The sequence below is a fragment of the Ixodes scapularis genome, unplaced genomic scaffold, assembly GCF_016920785.2.
Source record: "Ixodes scapularis isolate PalLabHiFi unplaced genomic scaffold, ASM1692078v2 PGA_scaffold0__279_contigs__length_252992795, whole genome shotgun sequence".
Taxonomy (NCBI): Eukaryota; Metazoa; Arthropoda; class Arachnida; order Ixodida; family Ixodidae; genus Ixodes; species Ixodes scapularis.
The window spans coordinates 168,736,353-168,759,215 of NW_024609835.1; the positions used below are offsets into that span (position 1 = coordinate 168,736,353).

Here is a 22,863-nt window from a genome sequence, read left to right on the forward strand (position 1 = left end):
ATTTTTGCTAGAAGCATACTTTAAGTACAGGAGTACATTTAAAATACATATTCAGTACGAAGATTACACTGAAAGTATACTTTCAGTATACTTCAGTGCACTTCTAGTATACTGATTTTGAACGATGTTTCACCAAGGGAAGCGACGTGCTCAGCCCCGGAAGGCTACCCTTCGTCGAGGACACCGAAGCCCGAAGAAGCCGTCGTACCAGAGGTCAGTCCCCTGATTTGGGTCTACTGCCTGACAAGCCCAAGCCGAAGAAGACGACGATGGCCAACCAGTCGCAGGCGCAGGCCACTTCTGCCGTCATCTACCTGCCCGTCACACCACGGACGGCTGCTCCGTTCCACGGTGAGCTCCACGAAGACGTCGAAGATTGGATCGACCAGTACGAACGCGTCGCCCGCCACAATGCCTGGATCAACGAGCAACGGCTGCAAAACGTGTATTTCTCCCTCGAGGGGACTGCAAAGTACTGGTACAAAAATTACGAGTCTTCTTTGACATCGTGGGACGTTTTCAAGAGCCAGCTGAAGGCGACATTCGTGAACCAGCACCGCCAAGAGAGAGCGGAAGACTTTCTTCGTACCAGAACTCAAAGCCCCAAGGAGAGCGTCACCGGCTTCGTGGAAGACGTTCTGCGTCTGATCGCCCGCGCCGACCTTCAGGCTACTGAAGAGAAGAAGGTTAGAATCCTCATGCGGGGCGTGAGAGACAACATCTTCGGCGGCCTTGTTCGTAGCCCTCCGACAGCAGTCAAAGATTTTGTCACCGAGGCGACGAACATTGACTGTGCCCTGCCAGCCCGAGCGGGAAGAGCTGAGGAAGCTGCTTCCTGCTGCCAACCAGCCGGCTTCGCTGTCGATAGCCGAAGTTGTACGCAAAGAAGTTCAGTGGGAAATTCAACCGGAGGTTCCTGCCAACGTAGCAGCACCCGAGGAGCCTTCCCTAACCTACGCGGCAGTTGCTCGGAGACGGCGCCAGCTGCCCGGCAGTATTTCACGCCGCCGCGGCGTGAACCAGAGCCGCGGACTTTCCGACGTCGGAAAGGGCAGCCCCAGCTCGTCCGTACTGAACAACCGGTGCCTATGAAGACGGATGTGTGGCGCGCGGTCGATCGACGCCTGCTGTGCTACCACTGCGGTGAAGCGGACCACATCTACCGTCGATGCCCCTACCGCCAGCTGGGCCTACAAGGGCTTGCGCCCAACGACCCTCGACCACGTCTTGGAAAGCGACCTCGGGACATCGAGGACTACCTCCACCGCATGTCATCTCCTGAGTCGTTTCCCCGCTAAGGATTCCGTTCACCGTCTCCGCGACGCTTGCCATCGCCCTTCCGCCGTTCTTGTCAAGACAGCCTGTCACCCATCGCTTCCCGTCGGGAAAACTAGGCGCGGCAATGCTCGGAGGTGGTGTTGCCAAAGGCGAACGATGTCAAGATCCGCCAAAACCCTCCATGGTCGTCGGAGCTCTCCCACTCTAACACCGCAACGCCCCGAAACGACGTTTCTGCAACAGTGTCGAATAACCTCAACGCTATCATCGGCGGCCACGACGCGATGGCGCTCGTCGACACCGGAGCAGACTACTCCGTTTTGAGTGGGAGACACTCTCGTTGCTTTCAGAAAGTTATGACGTCGTGGGACGGACCGCAGAAACGAACCGCCGGTGAACATCTCATCACACCAGTCGGGATCTGCACTGCTCGCGTCGAGATCCACACTCTAAGAAAAAGTGAGCACCCCCCTCGTCATCGTGCGTTTTGACGGCTGTAGCTACTACTTAACTACCTACTGGGCTCGAGCCATTGAGAGTTAGCACCCTGTTGGCAGGTGACAAGCATGGGGTAGTCACGTTTTATAAACTCTTGAATTGAACATTCAAGTGCATGCAGTCGTTCAATAGTAAAAGTCACTTCAAAAATCTCAAAAAGTACTTGAAACTTGTTTTCTTTGTGCGTTGGTTATCATTTATTCAGATTTGAACCGGTCGAAACAAGCGTGTGGCTCAGTTCGCCTAAACCGGCAGAAAACAAACAAGTACAGGCAACCTTGTTAGGCACCTGCTAAAACCCGAGGCAGACAAAAAGTATCGCGGTTGTCCTTTTTGGTTCCGTCGCGGGTTTTTACAATGTACAGCAGTAAACACCTGGCAGCTGGCGTCGTGCTCAAGGAATTTAACCAAATCTCTAGGAAAGCACAGAAAGCTACGCACAGGCGTGAGTTGACTTCAATGTTTGCCGGACGAGATACTCTCGTCGTCTTTTATTGTGCGGTTCAGTAAAGAGCGTGCTCTCAATAAAGGTGTGATCGGTTAGTTCTGCGTGCAGATCAGTTGCAACTGGCCTCCTCGGTTCCGCCGAACTTGCGCGCCTGTCTTACCCAAATTTTCTGCTTTCAAGTGCAGTGAAGTATGAAGCATTGAACACCACGACTGAGGCCGGACAGGACGAACGTACACAGATATCTGGGATCATGTCCGTGTATTTCACTATTTCTTTGTCTCGAGGTACATGATTCGCCCTCTCTGGTTCATTTGGCACATTTCATCGAGCATACTTGATAAAAAAATGCTTCAAACAAGGCCGGTTCATACACTAGCGTTTGACAGCGTTGCGTCGAGAACCGAAAGCCACTCACCGGAACGTCTGTGCTTCGTATCAAGCGTGGAATCCAATTCAAGGAATCATCTTGGCACGCGATATTGGCGACGTGAGCGATCGAAAGTGTCGCTGTGGTCGGCCCATCCCAATTGGTCGAATGCTAACTATGACGTCAGCAAAGGATGTCTTATTGTCGGAATTAAGAGGAATGTAAGGACTTCTGTTTTAACGGTGTTGGCAGTGATGCTTTGAGAGCGCTATGATTTCAGGCTTCCACTATGCCCATTACAAACACCACCGAACTTGTTGTTCGCAGGGTAATGACGTCACGAAAGGTAACCAAACGAGGGCGCCACCGAAACATCTCGCCGCTAATAAGCAGCAGGGATGTCCTGATTTCTTGCTGCCGCAAGGCAGTCAGACGCACGCAGTCAAACACTACTGTCTCAACGAGGATAATTTAGCATACGTATTTCGCGTTCGTTGCAGGTGAAGGCGTGGGCCCGAAAGCAGCAATTCTGCACTGTCCTCTTGGTGCGAGCGCGAGCGCTTAGAACGAATATTTATTGAAAAGATGAAAACTGAAATAACGCTTTGGGGAGGACCGGCCGACGGGCTTCGCTAAAATCACTTGCGCGTGCTCAGTGTACTCAACGTGTACCCAACCGCCGCTAAAGTCAGTCTGGATATGTAAAAAGAGAAAAGAAAATGCATCTGTGTGTTTAGAAAGTTGTGATTGCAGAAATTGGTTTCGATAATTAATACAATTAATTAAACAGGCTTCTGTATACTTGAAGTGTAAGCAAGCGAGAAAACGAAACTGTTCAAAATGTGACGTGTAGCAACTATTCAAATTTATTTATAACCTGCAGTTCACTTTTGCAATGGCCCTACATTAGAGATACGAGCGCTTTCCTAAGGGCAGTAGAGGAAAAGAACATATACGGCTAAATCTTGCACAGTCTTTTCGTATTTATGCAAAATATGACAGTGGTCACCATCCTAATCGGTCACATAAAATACAGCAGTATATAAGCTGGTGGTGTCGACTAGGCGTGTGTATAGGAATGTAGAGTGTCAATATGTGATGTTGTATCTTGTGCTGTTTCTGAATGCGTTGATGTATAAAATGCTGTGACGTCTGTATGTCGCGTATGAGTGAAGTGTGGCGTGGGATATCTACATACGGCATTGTCTGGTGAGGCGCTCAGAGCAAGAATTGCTGGTTTCTATCATTCTTTAGTTTGAGCGCTGTCCGTTAGGTGACGCGTGTCGCCGCCCAATTCAAGGAGTCGCGCGTTTAACGTAGCAGCCACAAGGCAGAGCCGTAAATGTAGAGAGTTTGGCCATTCGTTGGGAAGTATACGAGACGAATGAGGAGGCACCATTGGCCAAAAGCGGGCTTGGCGTGCTCCAGGGCGTCTTCAGAAATTCGAATGTGATCAACCAGAAGCCCAAAATAATACCCTGGCGGTGGTCGCGAGAAACAAACCTGATAAACTGCATTGGAGTAACTCTCAATGGCTGAAAATATGGTACACGTGATGTTTCAATCACGTTAATCCAATATGATGGTGGAAGGGTGCGACTACCGGAACGATCGACATGATCCGTACGCCAAGCGCCCAGGGCCGGGAATCTGCCGTCCGAAGGATCACACTCTGTCCGCGCAAAACAGAGTTGCGCGGCGCATTCGTTTCTTACATCTTTCTGCATGATCATGATCAAAACAACACGTGCACCCTATTTTCAACCACAAAGAGTTATCACACTTCACTCTTACGCGTTTATTAAAACCATATACGAACATAGACTTTTGATCAGAACTGTTTGCCGCTACCACCGCTAGGGGCTTCTTTTCGGCTTCTGGTTGGTCAAGAGAGCATGCCAAGCCCTCTTTCCGACTCTGCCGCACGCCCTGACTCTGCCCACACCTCCCATTGACCGAACTCTCTCAATACACGGCTCTGCCACAAGGGGTTCGGTCTGGTACCGTTCTCGGCCTCTCGTCCCACTGGGATCAGTCCCATAGCCAGTTGAATGGGTGTTCCTTTGCGGTGAATAGCGCCAAGTGCGTGCACAAACGCGGTGAGGATTACCAGGGACCTGAAAGTGGATAACGAATGCTAACAGGTGAGCAGGATCGTTGAACGATCGGAACCGATGCCGCTTAAATCGGTGATGCTTCGCCTCGCCGCTGTCAACCGAAAACGCCGGATCACTTGCGGCAAGCACAGCAAGCAGATGCTCTGTTCAATAAAGACATCATTCCATTTGTTGCTATTTTGTTTCCTTCTTTGAATGTTTTCTGGCCGCGAAGTAAATGCAGCCGGCCTCGCGAAAGCAATCGCGGACAAACCCCCTCGAATGTGCCCCCCCCCCCCCCCCCCCCCCCCTCACGTCGTCGCCCCTACTCGTATTAGGTGCGGTGCCGGTGCTTCGAGGCGCGTTTCGGAGTGCTTTGTGCGTACGGAAGGCAGCGAACGGGCGTACGCACTTGAGAATCGTATTTTAGCAAAAAGCAGTCCAGCTCGCTAGGCCTTACTCGTATTGCTCCACTGTCGCTTGCCAGCCGCCATGTTGCTTTTGGGGGTGCTCACTGGGATTAACTGCTGATTGCGTGCCGTGTGACTGCCCATGGGGTTGTTAGTATAACGAAAGGGGGGTAGCAATATCTGTGACGGCTTCTGACGACCCCAAGTGTAGTACCCTACGACTACCCTTTTGTTGAGAGTGCACGGTTAGACGTGCCCTGTCATGTTCGTCGCTCTGCAAGACTGTGCGAGGGACGTTATCCTCAGAATGGACTTTCTCTGCGAGTATGGTGCCGTCATCGGCCTCGGAGCAAACCGGCCGACGCTACGAAAACATGCTCCACCACTGGAGGAACCCAAAGCGACGTCATCCGCGGTACGAGTCTTCGCAAAGCACGTGAACTTACCGCCGCAGTCGAGTGTTTTCGTACCCGTCGGGATCGATGAGGCTTTCTACGGCGACGTTCTGCTCGAAGGAAGCCTCCAGTTGCTTCTATGAAGAGGGATCAGCGTCGCAAGTGGCATCGCGGAGCTCCGAGACGGACACACTGTCGCACTTGTAACGAACTTCCGACAAGAGGCCCAGCACCTTACGAAAGGCACCGCCGTGGGTGACGCCTAGGAACTCCTGGACTCAGCCGCAATCGCCGGAATATCAGACCTCTCTTCGTGTCCACCAAGACAACACCGCCTTCGCAGTTCGACATCGACCCAACCCTGCCTACCCCACAACGACGACAACTCAGTGACCTTCTCGCCGACTTCAATGAGCGCTTCTCCACGTCGTCAAAGGTGCGCCAAACGACCGTTGCGATACATCGAATTGTTACTGAAGACGACGCGCTTCCTGTTCATTGGGCGCCGTACCGTGTCTCTGTGAAAGAGGATGAAGTCATCCAGAAGCAGGTCCAAGAAATGCTCGATGATGACATTGTCCTGCACTCAAGCAGCGCCACTGGTAGTCCTGGTGAAAAAGAAAGACGGGACTTTTCGGTTCTGCGTGGAGTATCGCCCACTGAACGCCGTAACAAAAAAGGACGTCTACCCGCTCCCACGCATCGGCGACACTCTGAACCGGCTGCGCCACGCCCGATACTTTTCGTCGATGGACCTGAAGAGCGGGTACTGGCAGATCGATGTTGACAAACGGAATCGTGAAACGACTGCCTCCGTCTCGCCGGACGGGCTGTACGAATTTAAAGTAATGCCGTTCGGACTGTGCACAGCACCGGCGACGTTCCAGCACGTAATGGGCACCGTTATTTCAGGCTTGAAATGTCAAAGTTGTCTTGTCTATCTCGACGACGTCGGGGTATTTACAAGCGACTTGGACGAGCACCTGAAACGTTTGCGAGCCATGGTACAGGTTATCCAGAATGATGGACTGACACTGAAGCCGTCAAAATGTCGGTTCACTTACGGCAAGCTCAAATTCCTGTGCCATGACGTGAGTGCTCAAGGTGTAAATCCTGACCCTGCAAAGACATCCGCTGTCGCCGAATTTCCGAAGCCATCAGACAAGAAAGCCGTACGAAGATTTCTTGGGCTGTGCGCTTACTACAGGCGTTTCGTTCGCGTTTTTGCCAAGACGTTTGCACCGCTCACGTACCTGACGAAGGACGACGCGAACTTCCAGTGGGGGGGGGGGGGGGGGGGGGGGGGAGCAAGAACAAGCGTTAAACGAACTGAAGGAAAGTCTCCAGTCACCCCCTGTCCTCGGACACTTCGATTCATCAGCGGAAACGGAAGTTCACACAGATGCCAGCAACACCGGACTAGGCGCGGTGCTCGTCCAAATACAAGACGGAGCAGAGAGGGTGATCGCTTACGCAAGCCGGGCATTGCCCAAGGCAGTGAAAAAATACTCAACGACCGACAAGGAATGTCTCGCTGTCGTCTGGGCGTTAACCAAGTTCTGCCCGTACCTGTACGGGATCCCGTTCCGCGTTGTCAAGGACCACCACGTTCTCCGTTGGCTCGCCAACCTCGAGGACCTGTCAGGACGCCTCGCTCGCTGGAGCCTTCGACCGCAAGAATTCGACGTTACCATTGTGCACAAGTCTGGCCGCAAGCATAATGAAGCCGATTGGTTGTCTAGGTCCCCAGTCGAATCTCCTTCCGACAGCATCGACGACGACGATGACGCTTGTTTTCTCGGAGCAATTACAGTTACCGACATGGGAGCACTTCAATGAGACGGCCCCGAACTTCGCGCCGTGATCGACCACCTCGAAAGTCAAGGAAAGTCCGTTCCGCGATTCTTGGCCCGAAACCTGTCAGGCTTCTTTTTGCGGCGAGGCGTGCTCTTCAAGAAGAACTTCGGAAACAACAACCGTGCCTGGCTGCTGGTTGTTCCTGCCATCCTGCGAGAAGAAATCTTCCAAGCATGCCACGACGACCCGACGGCTGGACACCTTCGCTACAGTAGGACGCTCGCCCGGATTCATGAGAAGTTCTATTGGCTGAGACTCCCGAAAACCGCCCATTTATATACACGGTCGTGCCATGAGTGTCAACGACGTAAGAAGCCTCCGACGAAGCCAGCAGAACTCCTGCAGCTGATATCTGCCTCGACTGCTCCCTTTCAACAGGTCGGAATGAATTTACTTGGGCCGTTCCCAACACGGACGCAAGGAAACCTTTGGATTATCGTCGCAACCGATTATCTTACAAGATATGCCGAGACGAAAGCCCTTCCGTCGGGAACAGCGGTGGAAGTCGCCAAGGTTTTCGCCGAGTCTATTCCCCTTCGACAAGGCACCCCGAAGTCCTCATAACCGACCGAGGATCATCGTTCTTGGCTCAGCTCACGCAAGAGATCCTTCGGCTCAGCCACACCAGAGCCGTTTATACTGAGAGAGTTTGGCCTTCTTAAGGAGATTTTGACAGTCTGACAACCACAGCATCGTAGTCTGACAACCGGGGGATGACTACTTCCGTCCGCCATATTGTGGATCTGACTCATAGGAACTCTACGCGATTTCACAGGAATGAACAAGACAAAGAAGTAACGCCATATTGTGTTATCGCGAAATCCGCTTGTTCTAGCGGCCAACAAGCTCCGCCCATCGGCCAAACTCTCTCAGTATAAACGGCTCTGAGCCACACCAGCCATCGTCGGACCACCGCGTACCATTCGCAGACCAACGGACTAACGGAGTGGCTCAACAAGACGATCGCAGACATGATCTCCATGTACGTCGACGCAAAGCACAAGACATGGGGCAAGCTATTACCATACGTCACGTTCGCCCACAACACCGCAGCTAAAAAAAAAACAATCAGGTTTTCACCATTCGAGCTGGTGCATGGCAGAAAAGTGACTACCATGCTGGGCGCGATGCTGCCGAGCATGGTAGTCAGGATGACGGATGCGACGATGCCCAGGCGGTCAATCAGAGAGCAGAAGAGGCACGCCAACTAGCCCGCCTTCGAAACCACGGTCAACAGCGTGTCAACGCTCGCCGTTACAATCTTCGTCGCCGCGCCATCCACTTCCAGCCCGGAGACAGAGTATGGGTGTCGACGCCGATTCGTCGCTGCGGTTTCAGCGAAAAACGGCTGAAGCGCTACTTTGGGCCTTACAAGACCATCCGACGCCTCGGAGATCTGAACTATGAAGGTCTTCCCGACGGAATACCACCATTAACAAGACGTCAGCTGCGACCCGAGGTGGTGGACGTCGTCCGACAGAAGCCGTATTACGAACGATAGAACTTTCCACTCTTGTCGACGAGTGAACTGTGAACTGCGGCTCGCGATTCTGCTGTCATTTTGTTGTGGATTTGTTTTTTCGTTTTGGGCTGCATCGGGACGATGCACTTTTTTTAAAGAAAGAACTATGCCGCGAGCGCAGCTGACCAAGCAGGCAGCGAGCCCGTGGCCTAACGGTTATCGCGCTTGTATTCCACGCAGAAGGCCAGCGTTCGATTCCTGGCCGCGTCTACACGTTCTTGTTGACGCTGTAATGCGTCAACAAAAATGGTAGGTTCGAGAACCGTGTTGCTTGTTCGAGGTCAGATTGTTTTACACGCCGAACCTTCTACGCCGATTATTGTAGAAGCGCATGTACATACATAAGTTGCTCCGCGTGGCGATCCTCGATCAGTCTCGCCCCAGCGCTCGATGCTGCAGTTACGCCGACTTCGACGCCCACGACGTTCTGCTCTTGTCTTCTGTTTCCTTTTTGTTTTGGGCACAAGTTCGCCTTATTAAACATTCAGTTTCATCAGTTATTCACCACCTCATCACTTCTCATTCGTGACAATATTTCAGGGTTTATTTTTACTCACAATGTCTGTATTTTCCGGTGTCCACTACAGACTTGACGAATTTGCGGTAACAGTTCCGGTAATTTGGGGAACATACAACAGACGAAATTGATAACATTGCGAGCTGGGCGGCGTAAATGTTTCTGCGACGTCTCTGGTAGAGATAGTATAGTTCCGACCAATCCCTGCTACATATCTGTGACTATTTTCTCCGCTTATTTTCTATAACTGTTGTAGCTGCGGTTACAAATTATGGTCCTGCTTGAAGAACAAACAAACATTCATCTAGTTTTTAGAGTTTTTACGTGAAAAGTGAAAACGAAATTATGCCTGTTACTTTAATTCCTGTAAGAAAGATTTTTTTCTTTACTTTAACATATTTTGACTTACTGCCAAATAGCGAACGAAACATTTCGAAAAGTTCTTTATGAAAATCTGAAGTTCTTTATGAAAATCTGAAAATATAGTCTTAGGCAAAAATGTCCACGTTGAAGGCATATTTTGAAGCTCTGTTACACTGACAAAGAATGATGCAACATGCTTTTATTAAATCAACAGAGACATAAACTAGATGACAATTTTGTTTTCATTTTTCCTTTGAAGAAAATTGAAGATGTCATTTTTTGGTCAATTACACACAAACGTTTTTACTTGAAACATGTTCCGAAGAGTGCATAATACTCAGTAGAAGTAAATAAGTTGCGTTTTGATATAACTTTAAGTAATAAAATGTGAAAAAAAGTTTAAATTAAAACAGCACTTCGGGCAAGTTGCTTTATGGTCACCTAGACAAGCACCAAAAATACGCAAAAACAAGAAAGTTGACGATACAGCGTGCCCTGTAATGTTCACTATCTTGTTATTGTGCAATTTTGGTTCTTGTTTAGGTGAAAAAATTTGATGTCACTTAAAAGCGCTACAGTTCAACGGTTGTCAAATATAGTGACAACACTGAAGATTAGCGAAACTTCTGCACTTTTATAAGCGAAATGAAATTTGTACAGCTCCATAAAATGTGTATCAGTAGTTGGCTTTAAGTTACTACATTTATAAAATATTTTAGTCTGGTGCTTTCTGTGTCATACTCCGTTCACCCTTAAGCTGAGACTTGAAGCTCCATCTTCAGTGCAAGCTCCCCGGCTTCCGTAGTACTTTGGTTGTGCATGCCTGTGCGTTCACACTTGTGTTAGCAAAGGCAGAAAGCTCGCGCTCAAGGTGGAGCTTCTAGTCTCAGCATAAGGGTGAAGGGGGCATAGTAGCTGTCAAGCTTGAGAAAACAAAATACAAAAACAAAGCAAAAAATCACAAGGGGGGTTGCTATTTGGACGCAGTGTCTTATTGCCTTAAAATATTTTTCTTTCTTGCTAAAACTAGATCGACTACGCTTCCTTCATACAACGGGTAGTAACACATAAAAATATTAACGAAAACAAACATGTCAATCGAACTTACTCCTGCGCATAATCTTACCGGTGACACACTCACATTTGCTTTGCACTTCTTCAATACTGACAGCCAGAAAGCGTTTCAATCATAACGTTCTGTAAAACGAAGCGCATAGCAGCTTCTAGAAGTAAGACGAGGTTTTGCTTATAGAGTTTACTTTCCCAGGCTCTAAAGAGCAGTTTTTAGTGAAACGTCGCCTACATTTTAAGGGTTCCACTTTGTATATATTTGTAAAAAAATTTAGAACATTATCAGAACCCTGAGATATACATCAAGGGATCCTAATTGTTCCTGTTTTTAAAGATAGAACCAGTTGATTGAGAAAGCAAAAACAAGAAGATTCTGAAGCAAATAAAATCACGACGTAGATATTTGGAACCGAGGACCGCACCACAACTCATGATTTCATATTTGTGTTCCGTTGCCACACTTGAGAATAGAAGGTTAGAAATGGTCCATTGCTTTAGGTAATCGGCTGATTTCAGTCTTTTTAAGTAGACTCGATTAATCTTTCTCCGTGATACGAAAATTTTCACGAACATCATCATTGAGGGTTTTTTCGTTGAGGCTCAATATAGACAGACAAACAAAACCTCGTCAGAAAAATAAACAAAATAGCAGGTGACAAACCCACATTCTTCGCGGTCACGGGAGATCCAGGTCATTCCACAGAGTCATCACGTCGCTTTCTTTTGTCTTGAGGGCGATTCTCTCTTTCATCTGCTCGACCTGTTTCGGTGAAAAATGGTTCTTCCAATCTCCGATGATGCCCTTCCGTACAAAGTCACCAGACACCGGTTTCTTCCAGAGATCTCCGAGGGATTCTTTCATTAGTAGAAGAGATCCTGGTACTTCTTGAGGATCCACGTCATCCAAACTCTTTGTCCAGTTCTTCATGCCCTTGTTGAGACTTTTCATTGACTCCAGGCTTGTCGTTGAAACAATTCGTTCCAGGACCGCGGGTTGGTTCCGGAGTCTTTTGCCGTAGTCTTCTCCGATGAAATCGGCCACCTTCAGAATGCACGACTTGGAGTCTTTCTTGAGATCCTCGTAGGTGACGAACAGTACGTTAGGGTCTTCCCGATGTGCGTACCAGGACAGAAGGTGATCGAAGTAGTCTCCGTAGTCTACCCTCCCTTGAACAAATAAGTCGAAAAACTCGTCGAAGGTCCCGTTGTCGAACTGGTACGCCGGGAAGTTCTTGGTGTGGTAGTAGAAGGAGACGCAACAGTCATAAGGATTCCTGGTAATGTAAATGTATTTTGCGCGTTCGGAGTAGGGCTGCTTGTCAAATGGCAGGTGCGTCTTGATCGCTCCCGGCCTGGGCATGCTCTTGGCTCCTTCGGCGCCCAAGAACTCGAGGAATGGCGCGGACTTTATGAAGTTGATCATGTCTTGCGGACAGACACCGTCATTGAAGATGCTGTAGGCGATGTACTGCATCCATGTCGTTCCGCACTTGGGATAGGACACGATGAAGACGTCGTTCGGTTGGGGTTCGTAGGACAGGGCCGAACGGATTGCCTTCTCTTGAAATACGCGGCACAGGTACAAACCTTCAACGTCCCTGTATGTTCCGACGCTCATGTTGTGATTTGCGAGAGGTGATCTGCAACACAAGAGAGATGAAAAAAAAAGAAGAAATATATTGCAGGAAAACAAATTGATGATCGAGGCAAATTTGTAGAAACCACGGAGGTTCACGCACCGTGGATATGTGGCTATAGGGCAGGGTGTAAGATAGGCAAGTGGGGAAACGACCCATAGAAGCCTACCGCAGCGACGTGACCGGATTGTGTACTCGTCTGCTTGCGGGTACCCCCGATTTGCGACAGATGGCGCTGCGGCAAGAGGAAAAAAAATGGAATCGGATTGGCATGGAAATTTATGGGAGAGTGCGCAAAATAAACCGAGAGCACGATAGTTCTCTATTGAAAATCCACGAGAAACCACCTCCGTCAGTTTAGCCGGTCGCCACCGGTCGCCCACCTGGAGTGAGAGTTCGCGGTGCTGCACATAGATGGCGCCACAGAAAAAGAGAAACCGAGGGGTACCTAATCCGATCGCTCATTTGGCTCTCGTTTCCCCACCTGTCTATCTTACACCCTGCTATAGAATTAGGTGTAATGAGCGCTCTGCCTTTAGGGTAGTTCCACGTGCCGCGGGTTCGTGACGACAAAAATGGCGCAGTGGTGAGGATGCCGATTAATTTCTGCTTGAAGGAGCGTAGCGTGAAGCGTGTCCTCTATATCTGTTGTGCACTAAAGTGTTGTGCGCGAGAGCCCTGTGCGAGAAAGTGTTTCCTATTCCGCTTGCTCATGCAGGGCGCACTTCTACGGGGTGCCTCCTGGAGTGGAACCCCAGTTGTTATCATGCCTTGTTTTTTCGTATAGCTAATGTCGCATCGCGTGACGGCTGTGTTCTCTCTTGCTCAATATATAACAGTAATTGCCAGCTACGATTTATGGGGCCCTCTCGTTTATAAATAAAGGTAAAAAAAAACATCAGCCATTCTACTTTGTGAAGGTGGGTGATCAGCGAACCTTTTAGCACAGACGTGAAACAGAATTTGGAACGAAGGTACGAACACATTTATTGTCTTGATCGGTGGTAATCGTGATGAGCCGGAGGAAACTAGACACACGCGACGGGACTGCCACCCGGCGGAAAGTAAGCAGCAACGACGGGACTGCCACATCGGGATTGCGGAAGGAAAGGAAACTAGGCACTCAAGCGGGGCTTGGGACGAAGACAAAGAGAGGGCGGTGGGAGGGGGGGGGGGGGGGGGGGGGGCAAGCGTAGACACGGCCGACGCAGGTCAGACAGTGGCGAATCTTTGAGAATCCTTTATTATCTACCTGGGAGTCTATTGATCTTTAAAAGTGTTCCTATTGATAACTAATCTGCTGAAAATGCATATCCAAGTGATAAGACGTGTAAGCGTTTGCATAGATTGAAGCCATTTTGCGTCAGATTCGGGACGAGTTTTTGTTTACGCACACGAAAAATCCACGGAACGCTAGCCATAAACAGCTTCGCTGTAAAAAGGACATAAGCAGATTCGCGCCGCGCTGCAAGAGAGGCTATGTGGAGCGAAAGTTTGTGTGGTCGTTGCGCAAGGGTTGCACTGACGCCAGAACGCTGATCTCTGATTGTCTGTGGTGGAGTGATAGTGGGAAGACTAAAATGCTAGCTGCCTTGAGGTCTACCGACTATTCTTCCAAATGCGACCAATCAGAGCTCGGCGTTCTGACGTCACCGTCACCGCTTCCAAAGAATCACACGAATTTCCATAATCCGCGAGGCAAGGATTTAAGGAGTTATAATATTCCGTCCCTAAATATCCTAACCTTTTCGAAAATGATCGCACTTTGACCTGGGGACAAAGAACTGCAGCCTCAAATGGTGGTTTGTGAACTGCATACAGGGAAAAAAATAGATCGTAAGACATTTCACCCATTTTAACAATCGAGATGTTATCGAAATCGCAAGAGATTGTCCTTACATTACCAAGGATGCTGTCCCTAAAAAAAGGAAGAGTCGAGAATCTACAGGCTACAGCCCGCCTAAACAAAACATGGCTGTCGCCACATCGCAACTTGCGAAGTTGTCATCGCCATGCTATTCTTTTAAAAGTGGCTCTACTTCTGGAGAAACTGTTGCTTCTTCTAGCAGAAAGGCAGCGAACAAATTGGTCGGAATGTTAAATCAGTGCGCCTGTCCAAATACGTTTTAGGTATTGCACACTCTTCCGGAATCTGAAGCGCGTGTTGCTTCTTCTCTATGTTGAAGATATAATTAACCAATGCGTTACAGTCAACAAGGTCGTTGTCTTCGAAGTGTGCAACTCTAGTAATCACGCCTTTTGCTTTCTTGTGAAACTGTCGTCATTGTACATCGGTGCCGAGACCAATTCTATCCACGAAATAGCAGGCCTAAATGCTGAATAAAGGTACAAGCTGCTTCTCACGAAGATGGTGCACGAAATCCGCGGCAGCAGACAATATACCTCTTGCAAAGTCGAAGCGATCCTAGCGGCGTAGTGCTGTGCACAGCATGTTTGGAAACCCTTGCCCACAGTTTCGGTTTCCATTTGCCAACCCCACTTCACAACGCCCCATCACGATCAAATGCGGTGCTCGTATTTTGAAATATGTGGCTTTCCTTAAATTTACGTTAAATATAGGTGTTTTCTAACAATATACCGATGAAATGCTGGGGCACTTTTTTTTTGGAAGCTCCCAACGTGTTAGAGTGTGTACGCATGATAACAGGACTACGAAAGCACACATGGAAGAAGTATACTGGTCCCGTCATCGTGTTCTATCTCCTCAATGGTCTGCTTAAATTATCCGCTTGCCGGGTGGGTCATGCTTCACTCTGAACTGGTAGCGAGGCCGCCAGTTATGTATGCTGGCCGTGCTTTTACTCCTCGCTAAGCCTAGCCAGGATTTTACGGTCACTGGAGGCCCGCGTTTTAACGGTGGCTCCCACGAAGATGAATCGGTGCACTTAGAGCCGCTAAATGAGCTGCGCTTATAGTATCGACACTCAGTTACCCAAAACTGTTATGGGAGCCGTGATTTTGATGCTTGTGCAGAGCAGACGCAACTGCAGATTGTCATGTTTCAAAAGTGCGACTTCATCAGCATTAGATTCGATGTTAAGAAGCTCATATAATATTTCTTTGCTTTGTCACGAACTGTTTAAACATTTATGGAAGACGGACAAGCGGTTCCTGGGATTTCAGGTAAAGCTGCAGATAACTGGCAACCATAATTTTACGCCAGAATATGGCCAATTGTCGATCCGCTGAAGTGTAGCTTATTTAGTGGCGCTAGGTTCAATCTAAGCGAGCGCTGACCTTTTTTGCATGCGGTGCAGATATCTGTACCACTTGATAAACGGGCCGATTGAAGCGGAAACCGTGCCACTCCTCTTCATGGCAAAAAAGGTACCATAAAGGTCGGTTCTCACATGCAGCGAAGCGCTGATGGAGCGCTGCTCACGTGTTGACTGCTACTTATCGTCTGCCGTGAGCAACAGTTTTGGAGGTGCGATACCAAGCTGGTGAACGCTCCCGTCTGCACGCGCTTAGCGCGAGGTCAGCTGCAAGTGTGAACAGGCCTTAATGCAGCTCGCGCAGTGTTTCATGCAAGCCTTTTTGGTGAACAGCGCAACGCACAAAATAACAAGGACAAAAAAAAAAAAAAAAAGCAACACGCACGACACGCAAGCGCTGACTCGGAACTGAATTTATACATAAAAGGTCAGCGTTTGAGTGTAGTGCATGTTCCCTTTCTCTGTCCTTGTCTTTTTGTTCGCTGTACTGCTCACAATGTCAGACTAACTAGCCCAGCTTGCCACACTTCTGCGGGCATTTTTGGAAGTAGTCTATTCCGCTCGAAATGTTTTGACTTCACTTCTTCATAAAATCCTGAAATAAAGAAACTTGTTTTAAAATAAATAAGAATATAGAACGAACATTCACTGTTATCCTTTAGCGTGAAATGCATGCCTCAATGCGTGCGGGAGGATGTAAGGTTTTTTTATTTTTTTTATCCATATTCACTTCAATATTGGCGCGTGCGAATATCTGGGTCAGCAGAGTGCTCGACCCCTACGACGCTGGCTGGGGTTTGATCTCCGCCAGTGCTTGTCCTTCCTATCTTTTTTCTTGTTTGCACAACTGGGGCCCTAAACTCGTCAAACAGAAAGTTGGAGCCGAACGTTTGTGGAGCGTGCCGATTGGACGTCGGAGAAAAAAGCGCGAAGTCATCATCGTGATAGGCCAATCGGTGCGCTCTGCCAACTTCGGCCCCAACTTTGTGTTTGACGAGTTTAGAGGCCCTGGGGCCCTAAACTCGTCAGACACAAGATTGGAGTCTAATGTTCGCGGAGCGCGCCGATTGGACGCTGGCGACAAAAACGCGAAGTCATCGTCGTGAGAGTCCAATCGGTGCTCTCCGTGAGCTTCAACCCCAATTTGTGTTTGATGAGTTAAGAGCCCCTGGAAATGCTCCAGATTATTCGAAAATCATATTGTTTGTTTGAGCTAAGAAAGTTCTAGATACCCACGCGCTTACAAAAGGAGCTTCACATGGCTGCTTGATGCAGTCGTCCTTCTGCTGCCGACAAAGTATGTGCGGTCTTTTTTACTTTATGCTCCTCGGCACAAGTTTGCCCCACTAAACGTTAAATTTAAGTTTTATTATTAATGTCTATGTTTCGTACTGTGACAGTATGACTTTTCCAGCATTTGTATATTGACTTTAATTTTCAGTTACGCCCTTGAGTAAAATATCAAATTTCTGTATCGTAAGGGAGATTTCTGACAGCTACGGAACCGCAGTACATTTCCATATCAGATGCAAGAAGCCACCGGGACTTTGCGCGTGGTGCCATCGCACAGCGTCGTGAACAAGTTACATGCATTTGATTTTCTTCTCGGCACACATCCGCTTGTAGGGGGCATTCACTGGACGCCATATATGAGGAAGCTGTTTAGAGCGCATGCCCGAAACGAGCTCACTCTAATAGGCTGTTAAGACCAGCAATCTTGAAGGTGCGGGTTGCACGTTGCAAAAGAACTGCGGAAGATCGCCGTCAGCACGTGCTCAGCAGCGCCCGCACAGCTATGGCCACCAATGAATATTCCCTATAGGAAGTATTCATTGGCGGCCACAGCTATGGCTGCCAGTGAATACTTTCTATAGGGAGTATTCATTGGCGGTCATAGCTGTGTGCGCGACTGCTGAGGGCGTGCTGATGGCTAGCTTTCAGGGTTCTTTGGCAACGTGCATTCCACACCGCCAAAATGGCCGGTCTTAGCAGCCTATTAATGGGGGCTCGCTCTGAGCATGCGCTCTAGAGAGCACCCACAAATATGGCGCCCAGTAAATACCCCTTATAGACGCTTTACACACGCGCCAGATTGAGCCGCCATAGCCGCCCTTCTCTTGTCTTACCGAGATGCCGAGCCACTGAAGCGGGCGTTGACGGGTCTTCACAAGGGCCTGCTGGGCACAAGAACACAGTAGCATCTGAAATGGCAATAACCTGTCCTGCTGTAATAATGATGAAGTGAAGCGAACGGAATAAGAGGGAACAAAAACTGAAGGTCAGTTATGGCGGCGCCCATGCACAGCTGCTGTAAAGCGTCTATAGCCACAGTACCGTGGGGTGCGTGAACAAAAGCTTTCGGACTAATATAAACATTTGTTCTGTTCCGAACACTTTTTTTTTTTGCTCCGTGTTCGCAACGCTATTGTTTTGTTCCATATTGTTCCGAACGCTTTCTTTTTTTATTTTTTTTATTCGAACAGCGTGAATACGCGCTTCCAGGCATGAGCTCTTGGCATTTATAGTACTAAAACGGCATTTTGTTATGGTCTATTATTTTTTTTTCGAGAGCGCGTGCAGTGGGCATCGGGAACTACAAAATGCCTCTTCGCCTCGAGGTTGGATTGGCACGCTTCATGTAGTTAAAAGCAGAGCTGCGCCTTGTTTTACTCTTACTTGGAGCAAAACGAATGCCACGCACGCGAGCCGAAGCCACAAGAGGCGCCAATGCAGCGCTCGCGCACTGGAATCAACTGCTAAGGCTGGTTCACACATTTACATTGGTTGAGTTTGCATGCAACCGCAACGACCGTAACGACAACGTCACCGGGAAAACTGTTTGCCGTACACAACATGGCAAGCGTTTCAAGGGGTAGCTTGGCGAAGAAATCCATGAGTCACGATTGTTGCGGTATTTTGGTCGTTAGGGTCGTTTCGGTTGCATCCGACCGCCAGAGCCGTGTATACAGAGTGTTTGGTCAATGGGAGGCGCGGGCAGAGCGTGGGCGTGCACCTGACGTAGAAAGTGGGCTTGACATGCTCTCTTGGCCAACCAGAAGCCTAAAAAAATCCCCTAGCGGTGGTAGCGAGAAACTGTTTTACTCTACGGTATATGTTGGTATATGCTTTTGATAGCCGCGTAAGAGTGAAGTGTAGTAGCCCTTCGTGGTTGAAAATAGGATGCACCAGGTGTTTCGATCATAAACATGCAGAAAGATGTAAGAAACGAATATGCCGCTCAATTCTCTTTTGGTCGGACAGAGTGTGACCGCTCGGTCGGGAGATTCCCAGCCCTCGGCGCTTGGCATACGGATTATGTCGATCGTTCCGCTAGTCGCACACTGCCGCCATGATTTTGAATGAGCGTGATTGAAACATCACTTGCACCATATCTTCAGTCAGCGAGAGTTACTCCGACGCACTTATTAAGTTTGTTTCTCGCGACCACCGCCAGGATATAATTTCCGGCTTCTGGTTGGCTACATTCGAATTTGTGAAGACGCCCTGGAACACGCCCAGCCCGCTTTCGGCCAATGGCGCTTCCTCATTTGTCTCCTATTCTTCCCAACGAATGGCCAAACTCTCTACATATGCGGCTCTGGCGACCGCAACCGTTGCAAGTTTGTGATTCAGGCTTAAGAGCTCGTGCCCTGTCCCCGTGCCCGTGCTCTGTGCCGTTGGTGTGGATGCTTTGTTTCCACCCGCATTGCGGACAGATTGAATCACAACGTGCCTCATAGAGAACCATGAATAAACAAGAGGACGCTTCCTTTAATTTCAATTTGGGTCTCGAGGCCAATAGACAATTGCATACAATGTGACTGAGCTCCACCTTCTTTCTGCTCGTGCGAAAAACTCCGTGCTATTGTAAGCTGGCCAAAGCTGTGTTCACGCGCAAGCGGCAGGTGTTTGCATGCGTGGGGCACAAGTCGAGACGCCGTGCTTACAATAGACCGATGTCACTAAGCGTTCAGTGCATCCGTAATGCCGCCGTAACTTTAGTTCACAGGAAACAGACGGCAGTGCACGAGAGGGCTCGGGCCGTTTCTTGCTCTACACGCGCAGAGCCCCAGCGAGGTTGTTGCACGTGCAGAAAGACGAAAGTTCCCTCCATGCATCGCGAAAGCGGTGACGTCGTCAAACTGGCTGGTGACATCGGTCTATTGACTATACTCCGACTCACACGTCTCTGCAGTAGAGCCAAGGGCACAGCCGCGTGAGCCCAGTTTGCCAGAATGCCTGTGTTCGTACAACAACTCGTGCGTAGGAGGAACTTTCCGCAGCCGCCGTACTAGTGCCAATTTCTTTTCTTGCACAGTAAATGTTTGTGAGATAATTATAAAGCGGGCTGGTTAACGTTGCGGCATAGTGCTGTAGTACCTAGAGTGCTTTCATGTGCGCTTTGCTTATGGTGTTAGAATTTCACCATTTCGTCCCACACGTTTATTTATTATTCAGAAGCTCGTGAAAGAGCGTGTCCCTGCACGCGTTTGTGGCGCTGACTGTGCTATGGCGACATTTTGTTTTCGTCGAATTCTTTGTATTTTCCCTGTGAGCGCGTTCTGTCGGCATCGGGTACTAAAAAGGGTGGCATCGCCCTAAACAGAAGGACGTTGAGGCACCCTAGTGGTACCTAAAGCCTCTATATCCTGGGAAAGTGGCAGCCTTCATTGTTGTGGAAATGCCCGAGACACGTGCAGCGCGCCACTTCTGGGACGAACATGGCGTCCGAAATCTAGCTCAGTACAGCGCTGTGCCGCCGTGGTCATCCCAAGGGCTGCACGTTGCACGTGCCTCGTGCAACGACGCACCTTTCGCAACTTGAAAGGGGCTTTAGTAGTAAAGCCTGGTTCAGACAGTTGCGTTTGACTGCGTCTGACTGCGTTGCGGCAGAGAGAAACCAGGACAACCCTGCTGCTTATATCGCGTGCCAAGATGATTCCTTGAATTGGATTCCTCGCTTCAAACGAAACACAGATGTGCCGGTGACTCGCTTTCAGTTCTCGACGCAACGCTGTCAAACGCATTCAAACACAAGTGTCTGAACGCAGCAGACCCAGGTTTGATTTCCGCGGGCGGCGGGCCATATTTTTCAACGATTTCGTCATGTCGCCGATGGACGCCCTACTACTACAACTACATCATATACAAGTTCAGCTACAGATGTCATTTTCAGTGTTTGAAAAACCCAATAATCTATCGCTGTATGAAAAAAAATTTGAGGCTTAAATTTTTTTGTTTGTCTCGTAAAAAAAATCTCCTATTGAGAACCGTCCTTTCAGATCTTCACTTTTTGTCCCTCGGTTACGTGTAAACAACAATGTAAAAATTCGATGTATATGAAACGTAATAAGCGGCTTAAGGCACATTTTTCAATCTGAAATGCAATATTGGGGACGAGATCGAACAGTCACGCCTCTGGTGGCGTGCTTCAGCAGTGTGGGCAACAAACCAAATTTTCTTGTTTGTTGTTGATCAGAGAAATTGAAGATGACGATTCGAAGACCGCTTTGCGTGCGTCCAAAGCACTAGTCAAAGCGAAGCGCTCGTGCCCAGACCGTGCTCCGCAAGGTTCAATTCCTTTGTTATGCTGTGTAAGTAAACACCGGGCTCTGTGGACAACAAGCTCGATAAAGCGCCCCTTATAGTTCGATCTCCTGCCCAATAGACTCCGCGAGAAGTTATTTTTATGACCGGCGAAGTACACGAAGATTGTTGAAACACTAAATTTCCGGTGCGCGATGTGAAACGACGGACCTCAAAAGTCTCAACATCGTCCGCATTGGCACCGTCTAAACGACCGTCGTGCGTATTCTACGTGCCACAAGCTCGAAAGGTTTCGTAAATGTACGCCCTGAAAAGCTCCGAGCAGGTTGCACATTCGGTGACTCTCGTGTTTATTCTTAATTCTAAACTATATTTCCATTGTACAGCTAATCACATGTCTTACAAATACAGAAATATCCGGTAAAAAAAAGACAATTAATTGAACACCTTTAAAATGGAAATTTTTTTGTTAAAACAGAACGCAAACAGATTATATATATCGAGAGTAATGAAAATGTCTGCATCGTTGTTTTTTCGTCTCACTTCATCCCAATTCAAGCGAATTATTTGGCAGCTTTTTCCGTTTTTGTGTTAATCCCTTTACTTTGATGGCACGGTAGGGCTAATGTTGCCGAAAGTTTTTTTTCTGGAACATTCTGCGGCTCCTACCCAAAGGGAGTGCGAAACCGTATCAGGTGCTGCTTCCTTTTCCAAACTGCTTGCTCGTCCCCGTCCGCCGAGATAATATTTGTTATAGTGTAGGTTTTGTAGCTTCCGAGTTATAGTTTTCCTCGCCGAGGCTTTTTGAAAATGTCGTTTCAAAAATTTGCGTATACTCATCTTGTAGATCGCGTTTCTAATAGTTTCGTACTGTTTAAAGCCTGTCTCAAACATAAAACCATATCAATGACAAGATATCGACCAACACCCAACGTCTGCTGTAGACTCAAAGTTCACTACGATCGAGAGACACCGTCACCCACCTCTGGGAGAGCGACCGTCAAAGACTCCTCCAGCCGTCGATGCGCAGTTGATTTCTCGGCCTTCGCCAGGCTTCACGACGCGTCCTCTCCGAGACCGCGCGTGACTGTAGGGAGGTTTTCGCTATCGTTGCCTGTCGGACCCAGAAGCAATCAGCAATCGCTTTCAATGGGTTCCTCCTCGCACTCTCCATTGTGTTCTTTTCCTTTCCTCACTCGCTATATGCCTTCTTTCTTTTCCTCGCTTGAGCTGAGCCAACGCTGAGCCCGACGGCCCGGCTCTTCCGCACAATTAAGCTAGCTTTAATGACCCAGTTTTTCACGCAAGGACAAACCCCAAATGAACATCTCGCACGATGCTGGCTACAACTTCCACGAGGAACGTTCATCGAGTTTAGGAAAGGGCACTCATACCAGCGGTTGTTGACCCTGTTTGCTACGCTCGTCTTTGACAGCTCTCGGCTCGGGTGATAGACACGGACCAGCAACTTTGCGCACCCTTGCTCGCGTCAAGAGCAGGTCACGCCGAAGCGGACGGGCGCAATGGCTGTGCCATGAACCGTACACAAATCTTTCGCGCTTCCAAAAACGGGTACATGCGCATGCGTATAGTGCTCCCAGTTGCCTGTTTATTAAAA

At 48.8% G+C, this 22,863-nt stretch overlaps 1 protein-coding gene across 1 annotated transcript; it reads right to left on the bottom strand.

The window, feature by feature from the left end:
- Window positions 1–9,937: 9,937 nt before the first annotated feature.
- On the bottom strand, window positions 9,938–22,351 carry LOC8028205 (sulfotransferase ssu-1-like). Its single transcript, XM_029970611.4, has 2 exons — window positions 22,229–22,351; window positions 9,938–12,465 (listed from the first exon to the last, which is right to left on the bottom strand). Exon 2 carries the CDS (start codon window positions 12,441–12,443, stop codon window positions 11,502–11,504), a length of 942 nt encoding a protein of 313 aa, XP_029826471.2. The 5' UTR covers window positions 12,444–12,465; window positions 22,229–22,351; the 3' UTR covers window positions 9,938–11,501.
- Between the last annotated feature and the right edge of the window lie 512 nt (window positions 22,352–22,863).